The sequence below is a fragment of the Dermochelys coriacea genome, chromosome 1 (genome assembly GCF_009764565.3).
Source record: "Dermochelys coriacea isolate rDerCor1 chromosome 1, rDerCor1.pri.v4, whole genome shotgun sequence".
NCBI lineage: Eukaryota > Metazoa > Chordata > Testudines > Dermochelyidae > Dermochelys > Dermochelys coriacea.
Window position 1 is genome coordinate 57196212 of NC_050068.2, and position 23654 is coordinate 57219865.

General features: G+C 39.6%; 2 protein-coding genes across 10 annotated transcripts in view; one reads left to right on the top strand and one right to left on the bottom strand.

The window, feature by feature from the left end:
- Positions 1-6017, bottom strand: part of LOC119850890 (histone-lysine N-methyltransferase SETDB2-like) — a 102909-nt gene extending 96892 nt beyond the window's left edge. Inside the window, exons 1-4 of the mRNA XM_043505100.1 lie at positions 5779-6017; positions 3800-4155; positions 2816-2893; positions 182-304 (exon numbers count right to left, since the gene is read on the bottom strand). Coding sequence (XP_043361035.1) covers positions 182-304; positions 2816-2893; positions 3800-3815 — 217 coding nt within the window. The 5' untranslated portion in view covers positions 3816-4155; positions 5779-6017. The remainder of the gene's footprint in view (positions 1-181; positions 305-2815; positions 2894-3799; positions 4156-5778) is intronic.
- A 68-nt stretch (positions 6018-6085) lies between these two features.
- Positions 6086-23654, top strand: part of CAB39L (calcium binding protein 39 like) — a 109692-nt gene continuing 92123 nt past the window's right edge. For 2 of the 9 annotated variants that reach the window (XM_043504505.1, XM_043504506.1), the window contains exon 1: positions 19391-19537. The gene's annotated coding sequence lies outside the window, so the exon portion shown is untranslated. Of the gene's footprint in view, positions 6290-14012; positions 14038-19390; positions 19538-23654 lie in introns of those variants that run through there. The other 7 variants (XM_043504498.1, XM_043504499.1, XM_038368553.2 and 4 more) reach the window with 6 other exon arrangements.

Below are 23654 nucleotides of genomic sequence, written 5' to 3' on the forward strand. Positions count from 1 at the left end.
ATAGACTGGTGTTCCTGGGTGCTATGATAATATGAATAATAAATTATAATACCACCATGCTTGGGCACAATATTTTTTTTGTAAACTTGCAGCTAAGGTCTGGCAAGTTATCAAACAGCTTCAAGTAAGGTGGCCCAAGATTTGATTCTAGTCATGCATAACTATTACAAGGGTTTCAAACCTTCATTTGTTGCAGTTCCATCCTTGATCTTTTGTTTCAGAGACAGCAATACGTTTTGCACCTGCTCAAATATGAAGTCCACTCTTTCATCTTCCATTTGCCTCCAAAACAGCTGTGCATCACCTGAAATGCACATTTCTGTTTACAACAAGAGCATACAGTTTCTAATGCCCAGATTTTAACAAGCATTTAGGTGTGTAAATATGCAGATAGGGACATAGTGAGATTTTCAAAGGCTCCTGGGCACTTTTAAAAATCCCATCAAACCCCTCTTTACATTTTTAGCCACCTAAATCTGGCCCTAAATATAAACTGAAAATGGAAGTGTAATCAAGTGATGTGCTTGAGGGGCTTTCTGGAGACTGAGAGGCATAGGTGCTGACTTTTGGTTTTGCATGCTGGCTATCTCTCCCTTCCCCGGGGCCTCACCCCTGCTCCGCCCCCCTCCCCATAGTGCCTCCTGCTGGCTCCTTTCTGCCCCCTCCTGCCTTAAAAGGGAGTGGGGGGGACTGGACAGAGGGGAATGAGCGGCAGGGCAGCCACTGCTCAACCGTGGATGGGCGGGGCAGCCTCAGTGCCGCCAGAGCAGCAGCCCCAGCCAGTTCCACCCCTTATTTTTTCCTCTGCAGGTGCTCAAGCACCCACAGAGTCAGCACCTATGCTCAGAAGTGTCCCTTGTTAAAATTCTGGTACCACCAAAGAAGGAAGTTTAAAAACTTCTCTCTCTTTCTGGGTGATGTTAAGTTATTCCTGCTAGAGATGAACAACAACTGAGGCTCATAAAAATAATTATTAAGAACAAAATTTTTAGTTGACTGGATTGCATCACACAATAGGTATTTTTATCAAGCTTTTATACTTTTTCACATCTCCACAAGTTGATAACTGTGCTATCCTAAGAATATACTCAGTATATTTACCAGAAAAAACCCGTAAACATTTTCAGGCAAGTGCAGCTTAACATGTTTGTTTGCCAAGTGTTGTTAGTTTTATTAACTTATACTACACCCAGCAGCATACCTCCCTCCTTGGGTATGGTTATAAAAAGCATTTTTTTTTAAAATGGAAAAACCAATTAATAAGAGTCCCTGGCTCCACACTCCTCTCTCTTGCAAAGCACGAGTCCACAGTCTACATGGAGACCCCTTTTGTGGGAACGCCTAGTGCTGCCAATATTTTAACTGGTAAAATCTCTAATAAAAAGTGTATTGCTTCAATGTGTCACAAAATCAGTCAGGACAAGGAAATTATTAGTATTAAGATGCTCCTTCTTTGCCTATGAAAGAATCCAGGAAGAACTACAGTACGCCTGTTTTATCACTTAACTAATTTCTAAATAACTTTATCATATTTAGAAAGGAATCTTTATGTTCTTGTCTCAGACTGCTAATTTGGATGGGTAAATATCCTCAGACATAAAATGGCTATGCATATTATCTTCTTTGAAGTCACAGAATAATGTTTAGTACTTGCAAGGACATGAATAAATATTTCCACAGCTGGTACAGTTTCCTTAGGCAGGATGGTTTCTGTTTACCAAATATGACAACTGTTGAGTAATGTAAAGGAAGCTGGTTTCTGGAGGAGGAAGCAGAACACAAAGCTCTCTTATGAGTGCAAGATCAGCAACCGTATGGGTGGCAGCAATGGGCTCACCTTTAATATTAAGGGGCAAAATTTGGAGAGTGCTTTTTTTCATTAAGCTGATTGGATGGGGAGGGCACTTGCCATCTGCCAATACCTTCTCCCTAAACCTTGTATTAACACAGATAGCTAACAGAAGGAAGACCAATGTCCACCCCTGAAAACACACAAATTAGTCAGGTGGAATCCCATGTCAGAGCTCCAACAGCCAATAAATCCTGAGACACATCCCTGCACTACCAGAAGTGCTTTTATTCCTTGAGGGATTTTTGTTAAAAAAATTGGAAAAAAGGTTATTTAAAAAAAAAAGTTATGTTAAATATTAGCAAATTCAATAGCAGATCTCACCACAGCAAGATTACAACCCTGTACTGTTGCTTCCATGATTTACCTCTTTTCAGCTTTTTCAACAATTGTTGTGACTGGATGCTAATGATGAACTAGATACCTCTAAGGATTGGCAATGGTACACAGAGCATTTCATCAGGGTCGGCAGTTCAAATCCAGCCCAGGGTCAACAGTGAATAAAAATTACTGTTATTACAATTAGTGCTTTTTCTCTTCAAAGCACTTCACATATTTTACCTATTGTGCTAACATCCCCGGACAATAAGTTTGGTATAATTCTTTAGAAAGAATCATGGCTGCTTGATGCCCCTATTTGAAACAAGTTCACATTCTCAATCCAATTCTCAGTGGACAGGTTTCCACATTACTAATGTCACCTCCACATTTGGCACCTTTCTTGGCAGTCTCAGCAGAGGCCAAGGACCTGAATGGCCATGCAGATGTAATCACTCTCTTAGCTGGAGAGCGACCACCTTGAGAGCTGAGGGAACTTGCACTGTGGATGCCTGTTATATTTACCCTGTGGTAGATATTATTTCAGGCTTCAGGTTGTCATTCCCACCATAATTTCCACAAGCACTACTCATTTATCACCATGTCCCCTCTGCCACCCATAATGAAAAAAAAAATAGATGACATCACCTTCACCTCTGTTGCCACTGACATTGCTAAGGGTCTCCACATCCAGGAATTCAGATGTGACAGGCACAGTATAAACAGCTAGATAAAAAGATCAGAGAGAGATTATATGCTGGCAGCCTCTTGCTTCTTACCAAGTTTCTCTGAACAGCTTTCATTCAGCTAGCTTTACTGACAGTAGACATTTGAGAGAGCACTGCCTGAGAATGTACTTACAGGGGAAAGAGAAAACCACCCCGCCACACACGTTAGGTTGTGGCCTTGGCAAGCTGCTACTAAAAGCAGCGAATTGAAATGGAGTCTGTGAGGTTGCATTCATTTTTATACAAGAATCATCTCCTACCAGCCCAAAAGTGACCAAGTGTTGCCAGACCAGCAATACTTTCTTGTAGTATTCAGTGAGGCATGTCCATTTTCTGCTTTCTTTAGTGTATGTTTCTCTCTTTTTTCTGTTAAAGTTGCCAAACACCAATTGAACTGAAAGTAAACTTCTCCAGAAACAGCGGCAGACCTATAGACTTCAGAAAAAACCCTGAATTTTGACCCCAGGAGATGCATGACAAAGTAAAGATACTCAAGCAGAGTTAAGAGGTTATAGGCACACATGAGATGGCACTCTTTCTCTATAGGAAGGATATAGTATTTCTGGCAAGTGCTATTGTGGACACAGAGTGCTGAATAATCTAAAGAATACAAGGTGTGTGCTATAAATATAGAACCAGAAGTGCCAGAGAAAAGTAAATTGCTTCCAGTCCATGATGATATATAAATTCTTTAAAAAAAAAAAATCAGCACAAACTCAGGGGCTTTAGTCAAACTAAACTAACGTTGAGTCACGTTAGCAGCTTCAATCACTCTAATTTAGTTAGGTTGGGGTCTTGTTTTCAAATGAAGGCTGGCCAATCCTACCCAATTTAGTTATAAAAAAACTCCCTCAAAAGGTCTGCCTAATGATTAGAAAAAGTGCTTTATTTTTAATAAACTTACTTTTTTTTTCTTCCATTCTTTGAAGTAGTTGAATGCATGTATGTTATCCTTCAAAAAACAATTAGAACATTAACTGCACTAAATCATGGCTAGAATAGAATATTATGAACTTGCTGTTCTAAAACTGCATTCCCCAATTTATTACATTGCTCTTGGGGTAAGTGCCAGATTCCATGCTGAATTAGGGGCACAATTAAATTTCCAACGTCAACCAATATTTAAGAAACATGAAACGAATCTTCAGTTGCCAGCAACTCTTTATTGTTACAATGTGATCTCTCCAAAATCCTTAGTACTTCTTTTGGTCTCATAAAACCGCTTTTCATTCTCCTTTGGGCCAAGAAAATTCCATTCCTCTGTAAATTAAAGAAAAAAAAATGTTTGAAGTAATTTACAATGAATGTTTTCAAGATCAGGTATTACTTTCCACCACAGATGGACCAGAAATATGAAAGTAATATGAGTAAACTGCTGCTCAATTGAACAGTTTTACAGTATACTTAAAAGCAGTATTATCAAAGATTCGCCTACTTCTTCCTTTTATACAGGCCACCAAAGAAAGAGAGGGAGGATGGAAGAGCAACAACCCCCTCTCTGCATTGCACAGTCTAGTTGCCCAGAAAAGAACTTTGATGAGGTTATGTAATAGTATTACATATAATTGATGACCTGTTATGTACTCAATTAAAAAAGTCTAGTCAGCATCTAAAAAAGTATGAAAAGTAGCTTCAGGAACTACATCTGTCCTGGAGTCCTACATATTTCCCCCCACCAGTCACATTTTAAAAAAAGAATGTTCTTCCCCTGCTGGAAAGAGTCAGACTATACAGGGAAAACAGTGAAGCTTGCTTCTTTCCTCTAAATCTTTTAGCTTTAGTGATCTGGGAGTTACTTGTAATAACAGTAGATGCAACACACAGAAATCTGATTTATTAAAAGTTGATTGTGTAAGTTTTTAGCTGTAGCTCATGAAAGCTTATGCTCAAATAAATTTGTTAGTCTCCAAGGTGCCACAACTACTCCTTTTCTTATAGATTTCAGAGCAGCAGCCGTGTTAGTCTGTATTCGCAAAAAGAAAAGGAGTACTTGTAGCACCTTAGAGACTAACAAATTTATTTGAGCATAAGCTTTCGTGAGCTACAGCTAAATGATGCATCCGATGAAGTGAGCTGTAGCTCACGAAAGCTTATGCTCTAATAAATTTGTTAGACTCCAAAGTGCCACAAGTCCTGCTTTTCTTATTTCACTGTATACATTTTTCAAGGGACACATTTGTGGATGCATTCTTGCCATCAAACCCCAATATCCAGCAACATCTAAGGAACCAATCTTGCAACCAATAGTATGCATGCTTAACTGTATACAAGTTGACTTAATTGTATGTCTGTGAGAAGTCTCACTTAGGCGTGTGTACTATCGATTGGAGGTTCAGGACCTAAATAGGGACACTGACACGTTGGAGTGGTGGGTTATCATTCATCTGTAAGCTTCCAGGGAAAGGTTCTTGAATAAAAACTGCTCCAAAAGATCTGACAGAGAGAGGTTTTTAACTATTTGCAACCTAGGCAATGAAAAAAAGGAGACGAAAACGTCAAGAATTACGGTTAAATATGATCCCTCCCCGCAACTGCATTTGCCCGTGGGGGGGCGGGGGGTTGGCAACAAACGACATTAGGAAAGCACAGCAGCTGTTAACTCCAACTCCAGCCGGACATCAACAGCCCCTGTTTCCCGGGCCAGGCCAGACCCCGCTGCCTTGCTAACGATACCCAGCACCGCTCCCTTTTCCGTGAGCGGGGACCACTGAAACGCAGCAGTTACCAAACCACACAGGCTCGGCAGAGCACGGGGAGCTATTGCTAGCGAGGGGGCCGACACGGCAGGGCCGGGCCGCAGGCAACCCCGGGGCCGGGCCCCAGCCGCTGGCAGCGGAGCGAATGCGGCAACCCCACCGCTGGGCACCGTACCTACTCCTGTACCTTGGCGGGCGCGGCCGCGCCGACGGAAGCTGCGCGCGCCTGCAATTGGGGGCTCGAGCCGGCCCCGGCGGGAGGAACCTCCCAGTTAGCCCTTCGCTCGCCCAGCCGCTACACACCCCTCCTGGGGGCGGGGCCAGGCTCACCCCAGAGATAGCGGGATTCCTCTACCTCAGCGTTCGACCCCTTCTTTCTGCTAGGCACACGTGGCTGCCCGGCGTAGGCTCCCTGGGTAGCGCCACCACCCACGCCTCGCCGAGCAGGAGGCGGGGTTTGAACCCGGTGTGGTTTCGAAAGCCATGAGCGGATTGGCCACAACCGGCTGGATGCGCGTGCGCGCAAGGGGGCGGAGCCAAGTGAGCCAATGGCTACTGGGCAGGGCAGCCGGACGGGTTCCGCCGTTCGTGCGCCGTCCTCGCCTTTCATTGGCTGCGACTGACCTCGCGGGTTGCCAAACGGTGGCCAATGAAATCGGGCCATCGAGACTAGAGTCGAAGGAGCGGCGGTGGCTAAGGTAGGTTCCTCCGCCATGTTGGGTGAGGTAAAGGGGTGGAGCTAACTCGGGCGGAGTTTGTTCAGGCGGATGCTGGGGGCTTTTGTTCTGTGGGTAGAGGGGTTAACGGGGGCGGGGCAGGATATGGGGTCGAGGCGGGTTAACCCTGAGGAGGGGGGGGGGCGTTTTGAGGACATGGGAGAGTAACGGGGGGAGGGAGGAGGGTTTGGGGCAGAGGCGGGTTAATCCCGAGGATGATGGGGGCGGCGGGGAGGGCTTTTTGAGGGCGAGACAGGTTAACCCGGGAGTGGGGGGGGATTTGGGGACGAGGCGGGTCAACCCCGGGCACGGGGCGGATTTTTTTTATTCAGGGGCTTTGTTCGTTTTCTTTCAAAGATTCAGATCATTCTGTTCTCTTAGCTCCCATCGGGAGGCATGGCCGCCTTAGAGAGGGAATATGGGTTTCTCCTCTTCCCGTCATTGCTCTAACATACCCTAGGAGATGGGGACTGCCCTAAGCCTACCACCCCTCTAGTCTGTTTTATATAGTTGCTGCCTGGGCTCCTTTTACATTGAACTCGCATACACGTGACGCTGGCCTTTCTGTTGTGTTTGATGCTAATTCTGACACACAAAGATTACAGCAAGAGAAGCTTGAGAGTTGTGGTTTTTTCCCCTTTAATCTGTGCAGTGTTTTCAGTTACCCTGGCTTCCAGATCTTAAAGGCCTGATTTCTGTTACTGTAGTAAATAAAGAGTGAAATAACGCTGGCTTTTTGTAGGCTGGAAACAATGGGAGGGGATGCATCTCCTAAAGAAGTGTAGTGGAGAGAGATGGCGTTGCAGTTGGTGGTTACTCAGAAGAACTATTTCCAGTGTTGGCTGCTGAGCCATGCTTCAGGCTGAGGTGGAATTCAGATTTCTCCCTCACCTTCTTGTTTTATACTTTAGACCAGTTTTATTTTACAGTTGTGTTTTGGCTTATTTTAGTCTTGTAGTCTGCAGGGCAAGATTGCAAGCAGTACTTAATATGTATTATAATTGAAGATGGGATCTAAATTAGCTAACCATTCAAGAAAGATCTTGGAGTCTTTGTGGATAGTTCTCTGAAAACATCCACTTGATGTGCAGTGGGAGTCAAAAAAAAAAAGTGTTGGGGGGCAAACTGAATGTTCAGCGTCATTAAGAAAGGGACTGATAATAAGACAGAACATATTATACTTCCTCTACATAAATCCATAGTATGTCCACATCTTGAATACTGCATGCAGATGTGCTCGCCCATCTCAAAAAAAAGATATATTGGGATTGGAAAAGGTTCAGAAAAGGGCAACAAAATTTATTAAAGTTATGGAACGGCTTCTGTATGAGGAGAGATTAATAAGACTGTGACTTGTCATCTTTTTTCCAAGCTGAATAAGGGGGGATATGATAGAGGTCTATAAAATCATGAGTGGTATAGAGAAAGTAAATAAGAAAGTGTTAGTTACTCCTCATAACACAAGAACTAGGGGTCACCAAATGAAATTAATAGGCAGCAGGTTTAAAACAAACAAAAGGAAGTATTTTTTCACACAGTCAACCTGTAGAACTCCTTGCCAGAGAATGTTGTGAAGACCAAGACTATAACAGGGTTCAAAAAAGAACAAGATAAATTCATGGAGGATAGGTCCATCAATGACTATTAGCCAGGATGGGCAGGGATGGTGTCCCTAGCCTCGGTTTGCCAGAAGCTGGGAATGGGTGACAGGGGATGGATCACTTGATGATTACCTGTTCTGTTCCTTCCATCTGGGGCACCCGGCATTGGCCACTGTCGGAAGACAGGATATTGGGCTAGATGGACCTTTGGTCTGATGCAGTATGGCAGTTCTTATGTTCAGATACAGGAAAGCTTTTCCATGTCTGTGATCACTTGGGGTCAGATACCTAGACATGCTACTTAATGTAAGTAGTCTCATTTGCAGAATTGAACCTCTGAAGGTCTAGAAGGTTTCTTAAATTTAACATAATTAAAAATAAACTACTATCAAATAAGTTTCAGGACTTGGGTGTCATCCATTGAGAGATTTATTTGTCTGCATGCTCACCCCCTGTCAACTACCAAATGTAAATAAGCAGCTGGCACTTATAAATATTAGCTGTCAGACAAATACATAAACACAATAAATTAATTACTTCAATTCTCATCTCAGGCTGTCACCTGTGACTTCTTTTTAGTACCACTTAACAGTTAGAGATTGCAGTTGTGTGCAAATACAAATTCTTACAATAACTTACATTATTTTTTAAAATAATCTATTTTTACTATAGATTTTATACCAGCTTTAAAATCTGACATTTAAAAAAAAAACTTTAAAAAACCATATACATGCAAAGTTTATAAGATATTTTTTTCAAAAAATATCAATACACTTTTCACAAATAGATTTTTTTTTCAGCACCTATATCCTACTTTAATGGAACATAACAGTTCATGTGTTGTTTCAGAACCATTTTATATTATAGAGAGAAAGCTAACACAAATAATAGCCTGGGTCCTTCCAGTCTTGGGAATATTAAGAGAGTATTAACTTTTTTTGAGAGGGAGGGAGAGAGGGAAAGAGCAATTTAATTCATACTCAAGAAAACATGATATCATTCTGTTGAACACCTATCAAAACCAGAGTACTCTGGAAGAATTTGATGTCATGTATCTGCCACTTCATATTGTTCAAAATTTATTTATATATTTTGTTTGAAGTTCATTGGTTAGTTCATGAGTAGTGGATGGTTAAGTAATTGACATGTACAGGGAGAACTGGGGCTATTAATATTGATGTTATCAGAAGCAGGACTGGGTCAAATATGGTGATGACAAATCTCTTAAATTAAAAATAGTACCCTACATTTAAAAACAACCCCAACCTCTTTCATTACAGTATAGATTATTTTCCTCCTCTGAGAATATAATGATAGTGAAATGAGACAAAGTATTTCTTTTTACATAAACCACTGTATATACAAACAAATACAAATTCTAAGGAATAGTTACTGGATGCTGTGAAACACATTTGCAGTTGTCACTAACTCCACCAAAGTCTAATATCAAAGGACTATGTTAATGCTAGATTTTGGGTGTTTGTTAAACATGACTTTTTTGTAAAAACAGCTTTGGCTTGCATTCTAGAAAGGTCTCCCTAAATTTTATGTCATTTATTTTATAAATTGTATGTGCACTTGGAAGCTAAGTAATCAATCATCACTACCAGGCTTGAGTATTTTAGCAAGGTATAAAACTAACCACATAACTATGTTCGTTGCTTATACTTTTTATATCATGCTGTGCCATAATAATCTGCATGCTGGGAATGTTTTGGTTGTTTCCAAAATCCAAGCATTGTGTAAACACATTTTCTTATTTTGATTTTAATTATTTTTGTATTCTGTATGATGCTACCTAGAATATTTGTTTTGTTATAAGAAAAAAGATTGAGAAATACATAAAAATTCTCACGTTCCTACATACCAGCATGATATTTTCATTGTCTGCTCACCTGATTGGGTTAAGAAGAGTTTGTGTCTGTATTATGGTGTAGTGGCTGTTATATATTTCATGGCTGTAAACAGCAAAATGGGCCTGAGCTTATCTTCAACAATGCAAAGTTTGCTGAACCGTATTAGGAATCCAAATATGATTCATAGATTCCAAGGCCAGATGAGACCACTGTTATCGTCTAGTCTGATGTCCTGTATAACAAGCCATAGAACTTCCCCAATATAATTCCTAGAGCATATCTTTTAGAAAAATATCAATCTTGATTTTAAAATTGTCGGTGATGGAGAATCCACCTCCATCCTGGGTAAGTTTCAATGGTTGATTACTCAATCGAAAATTTATGCCTTATTTCCAGTCTGAATTTGTCTGCATTCTTCAACTTCCAGCTATTGAATTGTGCGATACTTTTCTCTAATAATGGTTTCTTCAATCCAGCAAATGCTTGTTCCCCGTGTGGGTACTTATAGACTGTAATCAAATCACTCCTTAACTGTCTTTGTTAAACTAAATAGTTTGATCTCCTTGAGTCTGTCACTATAAGGCATGATTTCTGATAGTCCAAATATTCTTGTGTTTCTTCACTGAACCCTCTGCAATTTATCAACATCTTTGTTGAGTTTTGGGCACCAGAATTGGACACTGTATTCCAGCAGCAATTACACCAGTGTCAAATACAGAAATAAAATCTTTCTGCTTATTCATCCAAGGATTGCATTAGCCCTTTTGGTCACAGCATTGTGATGGGAGCTAATCTGTAGTTGATTATTCTCCAAATTTTTTTCAGAATCACTGCTTCCCAGGGTAGAATCCCCCATCATTTAAGTACGGCCTACATTCTTAGTTCCTAGGTGTATATGTTTACATGTAGCCATATTAGAACACATTCACTTGCATCCAGCTTATCAAGCAATCCAGATTGCTTTGTATCAGTGAGCTGTCTTGTTTATTATTTAACACTCACAATTTTTGTGTTGTCTGCAAACTTTTAGTGGTGATTTTATGTTTTCTTCCAGGTCATGAATAAAAATGTTAAATACCATAGGGCTAAGAACATCCCTGCAGGACCCCATTAGAAACACACCTGTTCAATGATGATTCCCCATTTACAATTATATTTTGAGACCTATCAGACAGCTTTTAATCTGTTTAATGTGCCATGTTAATTTTATATATTTCAAGTTTTTTTTAATCAAAAAGTCATGTTACCAAGTCTAATGCCTTACAGAAGTCTATTGTATCAATATTGTTGTCCTTATCAACCACACTTGTAATCGCATTTGAAAATAAAAGTTAGTTTGACAGGATCTGTTTTCCGTAAACCATTTACCCTTTTAAAATAGTTTCACAAAATTGGCTTTCTTCTAGTCACTTGAAAATTTCCCAGTATTCTAAGACTTATTGAAAATTCAGTCCAATGAGTTTCTCAACCAGCTCTTTTAAAACTCGTAGATGCAAGTTATTTAAACCTGATTTTAAAATGTCTCACTTTAATAGCTGCTATTTAAAATCCTCCTGAAATGCTAGTGGAATGGAAGGAGAGTTGTTATATGCTATGACATCATCATTTTTTCCTAGATACAGAACAGAAATTTCTATTGAACATGTCTTTCTTTTATGCATTATAATTAATCATTCTGCCATTTCCATCTAGTAATGGCAAATATTTAATAGGATGCTTTTTGTTCCTAATATATTTTAAAAACTGCTCCTTGTTATCCTTAACTCTGCAGGCCATAGACTTCTCTTTTGTCTCTCTTTGCTTCCCTTATCAATTTTCTACAATTTCTAGTGTCTGATTTATGTTCATTGCTATCAACTTCCTCCTTCCATTTGGCATATTTTATTTTTTATAGCTGCCTTCACTTCCTCTCTAAATCAGGTCAGATTTTTTTAACAAATATGGCTTTCTTCCTCAATTCTAAAATTGTGGCATTTTGGGCATCCAGTTAAATGTTCTTCAACAAGTCCCAATTAACATCCACATTTTTCTGATGATCACTTCATGTAAGGGGAGTTAATGGAGTTTTCATACAACAATAAGTACAGTGTTCCATTTGCTCATCAGTGCCTGAGCCAGCCACCCTGAGCTTGTTCCATCTGCCAAAACTCTCTAGTCTGCTTTGTCTGACACAGTAACCTTGACTTAGTTAACTTTGTTGTGGAGTATAAATATACTGCATGAGTAGTCTCATTGATTCAGAAACATGGGAGTTGATTACAAAAAGCAACACTAACTGGTTACCTCACTAGATAAATCAGCATTACGGGATGTAACATTTGATAATCAGAGTCAGCACTAGCCCCAAAAGAAGGAATTGGGAGGTGAATAGGCTAGGAGCCGTAGCAACAGCAACAACTTCATTAAAAAGACTTAATTATGTTAAAAGTCATCTTAAAGTTGTCACTGAGAAAACTGCCAGTTTATGGAGGACTTTGAACCAGCTTCTACTCTTACAGCATTGTAAAATCTGGATTATGGCTATGTAATTGAGAACAGACTAGTTCTCGGTATTTTAAAAATGAGGATGGGATACAGGAAATACACAGCTGTGACACTGCAGTATTCTGTGCCGGGTACATTGTAAGGCATAACACCCTAGGGCTTTTGTCAGCAAGACAATGGAAGTAAATGGTTGAAGATGCATGACTGGTTTGGTAATAAAATTTGGCTCTCATATTGAAATGGAGGGAAAAACTTTTTTCTAAAAAAAAAAAAAAAAAAAAGTGAAGATTAGAGCAGAGAAGGAAGAAATGTGGGAATATATAGGAACTTCTGTCTTGCATAGTACCAAGATAAGTACGCGCTACATCAGATTTTTACTGCAGATCATAAACAAATTTTCTTTCAAAATTTGTGATTAATGCTCATGTTGGATGTTGGACAGACATCCCAGGGAAGTCTACACTCAAGTGTTACATCGGCGCCACTGTAGCACGTGTGGTGAAGATGCACTATGCCAATGGGAGAGTGTGTCTAGCCAACATAGCGCCGGCATAGACAGCACTTAGGTCGATGTAACTTAAGTCGCTCAGGGGTGTGTCTTATTCACATCCCTGAGAGATGTAAGTTCTATCGGTTTAAGTGGTAATGTAGACTAGCCCCTAGTAAACTGAATTCCTCTATTCACAGATCTAAACTAGCAACAAAGCAAGCTTCCTAGCAGTAACCCACCAATGTCCCACCACCCTTACAGGGAGGAACCAATTCTAGAGTAGAATGAACTATCCTCGCACCTTTACATTCTTTAGCATCTCTGCTGAGAGTGCTGAGGAAAGGGCTGGTTGTGGTGATGGATTTTCTTATTCAAGCATCTGTTCACTGAAACCCAGGCTGAATTCTTCTATTCTTTTCTGTAGTAGAAATGTAAAAAAAAAACAACACATATGTTAAGGAGTCTGCAAAGTCCATTCTTATAGTACTGACTGAGTAGACACCCCTAGGCTCTACAGGGCTACTCTATTATTTTTAAATTTTGGACGTTCATTTTGCTAGTTGTTTAATACAAGAAAGGGGGAGTGGAAGACTAATTTAGACTCCTAATACTTCTGCGAAGATGCTCTTAGACTGTAAAATGCTTCTGTATACCCACAACCTCAGAATGTTTGTGTTCTCTGTAAATACTCGTCAAACAGCTTGCCTTTCTTTTTTGAGAAGTGGAGCCTCTGATAATTGTGGGATGTCAAGATTCTTAGAAGAACTTTAAAGCAAAAAAACCTAAACCTTTTTATCCAAAGGAAAAGAACAATACGTGTCACTGTGTAAACAACAAACTTCTTTCATGTGGAGGACCTAGATATCTGGTAATTGCCAACTATCTTGGATGCCAAATGTGCTGGAACTCTTTTAACCCTCCAGTAGCCAAAATATCTTTCTAGCTGTGAAATTGGCAATTGATGATACGGGGTTTTTACACACATCCCCTTTTTAGTCATCTTTCTGTCATAAAGCCTAAGCAACCCTTCATTCACCATTGTTTCTAGATTGTATAATCCCAAGGTGAAAGGATGATCACATTAAGTTGTCTAGGATAGAGTCAGGAGACCTGAGTTGTTATAAGATACGGAGTGACTGGAACTGAAGAGAGCATGTCTGGAAATTATCCATTGAGAGACAGTAATTAAGCAGCAGAGTGTATATGAGAAGAACTAAGGGCTGCAGATGTAGGTCCATTCATATGTGAGAAGTCCGACTGGTTTTCCAGAAAGGTTCTGGTCATTTGCTTTGATTTCAAGTAAAACTGACATAAAAGATCAAAGGCCTTTACCTGTTTTATAAAAAAAGATACATATGTTACTTAATATGTCAAATTTTTGAGCACACTTTGTAACTATAGCAGAATTTAAATTTAGTCTAAATGTGATTGGGTAGGATTGGGTAGTGCTAGATCTGAGATGACAGTTTTATGGTTCTCTGGCTTAAATAAGTATTATTTGGATATATTTTGTCTACTGTGCAGATAGATTATCAACCTTACAATCAAGCAACTGAACTCTAGTATGATGCTTGAGCAACAATTTGTGATATAAACTTTATTAATACATTTTCCATTCAGAGCTTACATTTCTGGGGGAGCACATGAGAAACAAATCTTATAAGAAACATTAAACAAAGTCAGGAAAAAGTTTCTTGAACAAGAAGGATTTAATATTGTTTTGAAGTATAGAAGAATTTCTTCTTTTAGACATCAGCTGTTGTATGAGGTTTGAGTGAGCCTCCTTTTGTACTTAACCTATAGATAATGAATTCATAGAAACCCTCCTAGCCTGAACATAGTAGCGAGCCTAAAGCATTAAGCCTGGTGCGAGACGTGAAGCCTAACCCAAAGGCTGTAAACCAAATACAGGCCATGTATTAAAGCAAATGCCTATATGTTCAGTGTCCAGTACATAAACTTGGCACAGGTACCACTAGCATTAATCACAGGTTTCAGAGTAGCAGCCGTGTTAGTCTGTATTCGCAAAAAGAAAAGAAGTACTTGTGGCACCTTAGAGACTAACAAATTTATTAGAGCATAAGCTTTCGTGAGCTACAGCTCACTTCATCGGATGCATTTGGTGGAAAAAACAGAGGAGAGATTTATATACACACACACACACACACAGAGAACATGAAACAATGGGTTTATCATACACACTGTAAGGAGAGTGATCACTTAAGATAAGCCATCACCAACAGCAGGGGGGGGAAGGAGGAAAACCTTTCATGGTGACAAGCAGGTAGGCTAATTCCAGCAGTTAACAAGAATATCAGAGGAACAGTGGGGGGTGGGGTGGGAGGGAGAAATACCATGGGGAAATAGTTTTACTTTGTGTAATGACTCATCCATTCCCAGTCTCTATTCAAGCCTAAGTTAATTGTATCCAGTTTGCAAATTAATTCCAATTCAGCAGTCTCTCGTTGGAGTCTGTTTTTGAAGCTTTTATGTTGAAGGATAGCCACTCTTAGGTCTGTGATCGAGTGACCAGAGAGATTGAAGTGTTCTCCAACTGGTTTTTGAATGTTATAATTCTTGACGTCTGATTTGTGTCCATTCATTCTTTTACGTAGAGACTGTCCAGTTTGGCCAATGTACATGGCAGAGGGGCATTGCTGGCACATGATGGCATATATCACATTGGTAGATGCGCAGGTGAACGAGCCTCTGATAGTGTGGCTGATGTGATTAGGCCCTATGATGGTATCCCCTGAATAGATATGTGGACAGAGTTGGCAGCGGGCTTTGTTGCAAGGATAGGTTCCTGGGTTAGTGGTTCTGTTGTGTGGTGTGTGGTTGCTGGTGAGTATTTGCTTCAGATTGGGGGGCTGTCTGTAAGCAAGGACTGGTCTGTCTCCCAAGATCTGAGAGAGCGATGGCTCGTCCTTCAGGATAGGTTGTAGATCCTTGATGATGCATTGGAGGGGTTTTAGTTGGGGGCTGAAGGTGATGGCTAGTGGCGTTCTGTTGTTTTCTTTGTTGGGCCTGTCCTGTAGTAGGTGACTTCTGGGTACTCTTCTCGCTCTGTCAATCTGTTTCTTCACTTCAGCAGGTGGGTACTGTAGTTGTAGGAATGCATGATAGAGATCTTGTAGGTGTTTGTCTCTGTCTGAGGGGTTGGAGCAAATGCGGTTATATCGTAGCGCTTGGCTGTAGACAATGGATCGAGTGGTATGATCTGGATGAAAGCTAGAGGCATGTAGGTAGGAATAGCGGTCAGTAGGTTTCCGATATAGGGTGGTGTTTATGTGACCATCGCTTATTAGCACCGTAGTGTCCAGGAAGTGGATCTCTTGTGTGGACTGGTCCAGGCTGAGGTTGATGGTGGGATGGAAATTGTTGAAATCATGGTGGAATTCCTCAAGAGCTTCTTTTCCATGGGTCCAGATGATGAAGATGTCATCAATGTAGCGCAAGTAGAGTAGGGGCATTAGGGAACGAGAGCTGAGGAAGCGTTGTTCTAAGTCAGCCATAAAAATGTTGGCATACTGTGGGGCATTAATAAAACACAGTGAATATGTAAACACATTCCAGCAGGCTAGCACAAGTACATCCTAACCTAGCACAAAATAAAATAATTTAACAAAAATAATAAATAATGTCTGTGTACTTCTGATGTTTTAGACAAAACAAGTGGTAAATAAAAATGTTTTATCTAAAACATCAAAAAAGGTATAAAAAAGCAATAAGCATCATAAAACAAGTAAGGTAGTACATAAATTGTTTACCCCAAATTGTTTGTCTATAAATGTTAAAATACCTCTCCTTAACCCTTTGTCTGTCCTAGAGGACAGGAAAAAGTCCCATTGCTGACTAAGCTGCTCCATTGTAATGGGCATTCACGTGTTCATGTACCTGTAACCATTGAGCTGGGGCACTAGCCTTGTGTTTCGTCAACTGGCTGAGCACCTTCGCCACCAAGTCGAGTCTGTGGTCTTTCCAGGTGGTTCTGTCAAGGTCTGCTAACCTAGCTACTGCACAGAGCTGAAACAGTACATAAAAAGAACACGCATACCTTAAACTGACAACCCAGCAAGATTTCTTTCAAAAGTCCCAAAGAAAACAAACACATTCTGTGGCTCTAATTGAAATGACTAACAACAAATTAAAGTAGTGATACTATAAATATGTTAGCTTTAAGGATTTTAAGAAGTAGTACAATTCTTGATACTATTTTCAGTAGTACTGTACAAAAATGAATTTCAGAAGCCCTATGTGATATTAAACAATAGACCTGGTAGATTCTGGCAAAACAGCTTCTAACACATTTGGCAAAAAAGTTAAGTTTAATGTTAAATATGTTGAAAGTCATTTACTTTTGAGTTGTTCTTATTGACTTTTCCCTAAATTAGACTCTACAAGAAAGCTTGTATTTTGTATCAATTTTATAATGATTTTTTTTCAACTTCCTTGAAGAGATGGCTTTAATGAGTTTTTAAAACTCATTTTAAAAATATTACATTTTCAGGTTTGCTTCTCAACTCCCAATCTTTTCAGATCTTTCTTTTCTTTCTGCTATCGAAGTCCCAATTCTTGTAAGAACTGTTTTCATAGCTCCTGTCTGAAAGTTGTATTTTTACAGGCTTATGATTAGTAATTTTCTGACAGTAATTCTTGCTATAGTGCAATTCTGTAGTAATGGTAAGAATGTAGAAGTTTTCAGATGCAAGAAAATTGTTGTTATAATTAAGTATGAATCAATAGTGCTCGATCTGGAAGTTTTTCTGGTACTAGGAAAACAGTATCCTCTCTAGCTGATTCAGAAGTGGAACTTAATAAATATATATGTATACATGTGGTTCTGGATACGCTGGTAACTGGAATAAATTTTTAGACTTTTTTTCAAGGTTTTGGTTGAAAAATGGTATTTCAGTTAAATGTGTCTCTTGGTCTTCCAGTTTCTGGAGATAATGAATTAGAATGAAGAAAAGTAGTGGATGAGTAGGAGTGTTACATTAAGGGATAAGACATTGCATTTCTCAAACTACAGCTAAGACACAATGCTTCCTAACTGGAATTTGCAGTGTTAAGGTTGGTGTGGTGAAATACCCTTCTTGATAGTCTTCAAAGACAAATTTTGAAGACCCTGACACCCCGCCCACACACACACACGCGCAAACAGTTGCTATTGTACTAAACTGGCATATGTGGACAAAGAGGTTCACTCCATCATTAGGGTTGCCAGAGATCCAGTTTTCGATTGGAACACCTGGTTGAAAAGGGACCTTGGTGGCTCTGGTTGGCAGGAGCCCTGGTCTAAGGCAGGCTCCCTACCTGCCCTGGTTCCGCGCAGCTTCGGGCGACCAGCGAGGCTCAGTGCACAGCCCCTGCTTGAGTAATGGCTCTGTAGGTCCCATTAGCCAGAAACTGCGACTAATGGGAGTTGCAGGGGCAGTGCCTGCCGCTTCTTGGGAGCCACAGTAAGCATCGCTGGGACCCCGAACCCCCTCCAACTCCCTGCCACAGCCTGGAGTCCCCTCCTGCACCCAAACTCCCTCCCAGAGCCTGCACCAGCCTGGAGTCCTGCCCCACCCCACAGCCTGCACCCCTAGCCGGAGCTCTTACCCCTCTTGTACCTCAAACACCTGCCCCAGTCTGTTGAAAGTGAGTGAGGGTGGGGAGGGAGAATGGAGCGAGGAGGGGTGAGGCCTTGGTGAAGAGGTGGGGTAGGAGTGTTCAGTTTTGTGCGATTAGAAAGTTGGCAACCCTATCCATCATGCAACATTTAAAAACAATTCAGTACCCTTGGTGTGGAGGCTCTAAGTCTTTTAAACAAATTAAAAAAAAAATTTACGCTTTTAAATTCAAGATTATTGAAGACAGAAAGATTACGGATGGGGAGTTCACTATTTTTTCAGCAGGTCCAGTATCCGTAATGACATGTAACATGCTATTTTCTAGCCCCTACTTCTGAATTGTTCTTATCTTTTGGCAGTAAGCGTAGCTGTGCTGCTTTGATCTGCTGCCACACACCTAATCATCACATACTTTCCTTTTCTACAATTCTGGTGTCAAAGTCAAGCCTCTGTTGCCATTCTCTTCAAGTAAGAAAAAGCAAGATGGTAGCCAACAATGTCAGTCATTAACTGGCTGATTATTATTGTTTTGGGTGCAGGGGAGGTCCTCTGGGATATCTGATGTTTGCTGCATTTGTAGTGGTAACTAAGCACTAAATCGTATTTAGTGGGTGATGATTGTGGTCATGTATAAAGATTATTTCGATGTTCAAATGGCGAATGGTAGATGTATACTTCATATATTATGTAATAGCTTTCTCTGGTCAGTGTCAACTTTCCAGCAAATGAGTTAAGTAAGATTCAGATCTGTGAATGAAAATCTATCACGCAAATTGTGTGTTTAAATTATTTGATCTCTTTCCCCCCTCTCGCCCCCTAGCCGTTAAAAATAGGTCATGACTCTAAAAGCAATTGCTGATGTGGCAATCTGTGACCAACTGAGAGACTTGCACTCTTCTAGGACAAAGTAGCTCATACAGCCCAAGGTAAAATGTGTGAGAGAAGATAACAGATTTTGGTCAAAGGGGTTAGGCTACAGAATGATTTTCTAGAAGTCGGACTAACCCAGAATGAGATCACTTTTAGGGCATGCTCTCTGAAAAGTTTTCCTTCTAAAACTAGAATGATTGGTGATGGAGAGAAGAGATGATTAATAGAACCTCCTTTACCAGGGCAGGGAGAAGAGCAAAAAACTCTACAAAGTCCATTGGGAATATCTGTGGGCAGATCTAATTTACCTGGTAAGCAGTTAAATACTATGAGGTTATATGAAGAGTCTCTTAGATGGTGATAGATTCTTTCCCATTTTTACTTATTCTGTTGCCCCTTATTGGGGTTGGTTTTCCTCTAAGCTAAAGAGGGCTGGTACGGTACCCTCCAGAGCCCAACTCTTAGGATGGCTGGAAAAGATTTAATGAGAGTGACATGTTGTTTCCTTCTTCTGATGGCCGAAAGCACAAAGAACTGAATAAATCCTTAACTTCTGCACAACGCATTGTCATATCACCACTAGACTTTTGGTGGAACTCATCAGTGCCTGATGTTTTTTAAAGGAATAAATGACTGCATAAAACAGCATGAAGCTGAATACTACCAAAAGCTTCTTAAGGAAAACAAAATAATTCCATTCTGATTAAGAAGGGACTTGAAAGTAGCCATTAATATATGGAAATGAATATACATCAGAAGCTTAAAAAAACATACAATTCATAAGGAAGGATAAAGGTACCAATGAAATTTTATTTTCAGTAGGAGTAAGGCCAGTAATGAATTCTAAAATCTCAAGGACAAAAGAAACCCTGCCAATAGCGTAGATTCATTACTAGATGAATACGCTAAAATTGTTAATGATGCACTAAAGGCAGAAGTGTTTTATTAAATATTTCCATTAAAGAATTAAGGGATGGAAATATAACCTGTCATTCAATGTGATTTCATAGATTATAGGTCTCATCAAATGAATTTGATTGTCTTTGAGATCACAAGTTTGGTTAATAAAGCCAACTGTGATGTAATATACTTAGACTACTGTAAAGGTTGGTGAGACTACTGCTGGAACACAGTGTCTTGTTTTGTTGGACACGCTTGAAAAATTGAAGCGGTTTCTGATTCGAGATCTGGAAAATGCATCTGGTAATGAGAGATTTAAGGAAGTTGATATATTTAGCTTCTTGAAGAGATGATTGAGGTGACTTGATCATGATCTAGAAGTATCTAGACAAGGATAAGATGTCTGATATTTTAGGGCTGTCCAGTTTAGCTGACAAAGGCGTAATAAGATCCAAAGTCTGGAAGTTGAAGCTAGAAAAATTCAAACAGGAAGTAAGGCACAAATGTCTAATAGTGAGGGTAATTAACTGTTGGATCAAGGGATAATGTAGCTTCTTCATCACTTGAAGTCTTTAAGTCTGGATTGGTTGTCTTTTTAAGAGATGCTCTAGTTCAAGTTATTGGGCTTGATGCATTAATTTCTGGCTGAATGGCTTGTGATCTGCATGAGTCAGACTAGAGAATTATAATTTTTTTCTGGCCTTCTATGAATTAATTAATTAATTAAATTAATTGTACTAATGGTAATTTTTTCTATGTAGGTGAAACCACCTATTTATTTTACCTCCATTTTCAGATAAGATATTACTATTAGAAAGTGTTGCTCCTATATCTAAGATTGCCAAACACTGATATTTCATTCAAATTATGCATAGGTGCCCTATGGGTCAAGTTATGCCATTGTTCCTTTCAGGGCGGAACTGATTTAAATCACTAGTCAGGAAGACTTGATTTAATCATGGATTTCTACATAAAAGTGAATTCTTGTTGGTTGTTATAACCTTAATAAAATAAAACAGCTATTTCCCTGCATTTTGTTCAAGCCTACAGAAATAGGCTTCAGGGTACTCAGCATGTGTTCAACATTTCTCTTAAGCCCAATGTTGAGAACTGGGCTGTGACAATGCCATCTTTTTTTTTTTTTTTTTTTCTTCACAATTTTGTTCACAAACTGTCATCAGATTAGGCCAGTTCTTGATTTAGTGCTCAAAACAGTCCACTACTGAGTTCCATCGCCCGTCTTGTGGGAGATTTAGCTTGGTTCCTCCCACTTTTTCAGAGCAGCTGCTGCAAAGTGGTTTGTTATGGAAGTATTTTGCAGTTTCAACAACGTTAGCCTTTATTTCTGGAATACTGAAGTATTTGGCTAGGAGGTGCATCAAATGAGCACTGCAACTGTATGTTGTTAGCTTGGGACTCTCTTCTAAATTTCTTCTCATCTTGGATACATTTGCAGCATTGTCTGTGACCAAGCTGCATACTAGACATTTGAATTTTTCAGTTTTTTTAATAGCTTTTACTGCTACTTCTTGTAAGTATTCCACTGTGTGTGCATTTCCTGATGTATCAAATGTTTCTGTAAGGAAGACATTACCTTCTTCTATTGTCACACAAGCACATACAACAGGATCATTGTGGATATTGCTCCACCCATCAAGACTCAGATTAACAACTTCACCCTCTAGACCTTTTGCTGCTCAATTTCTCTTTCATTCACTTTATCCAGCAATTTGCCTGCGACATCTGCTCCGTTGGGTTGACTGTATCCTGGTCTTAATGACTGAACCATGTTAATTAAGTATGGATTTCAATCATATGGAAAGGAGAGTGTTTTGCATAAACAAACCGGGCAGTATTTTCATCAATTACCTCTTTTTGTAATTTGGTGGTTCTTTATCACAAACTTATCTATGGTTGTTTCTGGATGATGGAGATTTTCTTTTCTTTTCTTTTTGCTACAGGTGCTATACTGTGGCTATGTGACATACATGATGTGACTGAAACACTATAATTGGCAGATAACTCTGAAACTGTAGAAAATAATGGTGATCTTGAAGGTGGATAGTTTTCAGAATCCTGTATATTGAGTATGGATTCTCCTAAACAAAATAAGTCAGTGCAGTTATTTAATTATTATTACCGTACTGCTCATTTAGTATTACTCATTGCATTCACTGACACTCAGTACTACTTTAAAGGTGAAATTGTAAAAGGAAGATCTGCCTATTTCAGCTATTTATTTTTTTATCACAGCTGCATCTAAAATGATTTTTGCTCAAACATGAGAATTCAAGAATAGTTCAGAAGGAAGACAGGCAGTCCTTAAGAAAAAAGTGTGAAATAAAAAAGTTTACCAACCTGAAGATCCTGCATGTTCAGACATGTTCCTTTCATCATCTTTGTCAAGGTTCCTTCCCCATTCTGAACTCTAGGGTACAGATGTGGGGACCTGCATGAAAGACCCCCAAGCTTATTCTTACCATCTTAGGTTAAAAAATTCCCCAAGGTAACACAAACTTTGCCTTGTCCTTGAACCCTATGCTGCCACCACCAAGCGTGTTAAACAAAGAACAGGGAAAGAGCCCACTTGGTGACGTCTTCCCCCCAAAATATCCCCTCCAAGCCCTACACCCTCTTTCCTGGGGAAGGCTTGATAAAAATCCTCACCAGTTTGTACAAGTGAACACAGACCCAAACCCTTGGATCTTAAGAACAATGAAAAATCAATCAGGTTCTTAAAAGAAGAATTTTAATTAAAGAAAAGATAAAAGAATCACCTCTGTAAAATCAGGATGGTAAATACCTTACAAGGTAATCAGATTCAAAACATAGAGAATCTCTCTAGGCAAAACCTTAAGTTACAAAAAGACACAACAACAGGAATATACGTTCCATTCAGCGCAGCATATTTTACCAGCCATTAAACAAAAGGAAATCTAACGTATTTCTAGCTAGATTACTTACTAATTTAACAGAGTTTTTGAGACTGCATTCCTGATCTGTTCCCGGTAAAAGCATCACACAGACAGACAGACCATTTGTCCCCTCCCCCCTTCCAGCTTTGAAAATATCTTGTCTCCTCATTGGTCATTTTGGTCAAGTGCCAGCGAGGCTACCTTAGCTTCTTAATCCTTTACAAAAAGAAAAGGAGTACTTGTGGCACCTTAGAGACTAACACATTTATTTGAGCATAAGCTTTCGTGAGCTACAGCTCACCAAAGTGTAGCTCATGAAAGCTTATGCTCAAATAAATGTGTTAGTCTCTAAGGTGCCACAAGTACTCCTTTTCTTTTTGCGAATACAGACTAACTCGGCTGCTATTCTGAAACCTGTCATTAACCGGTTACAGGTTCTCATACTATAGAATTAGAATTTATAATCCCTATTCCATGATGAGATATCTTTTGAGCTATAATGTATCTTTAGATTGCTTTTTTCCTCAAAAAGCATTTTATTAAAAAAAATATATATTTTTTTTAAATCCACCCTGGTTTCTTTCTGCATTCTTGTCTTTTTCTGTTTTGGTTT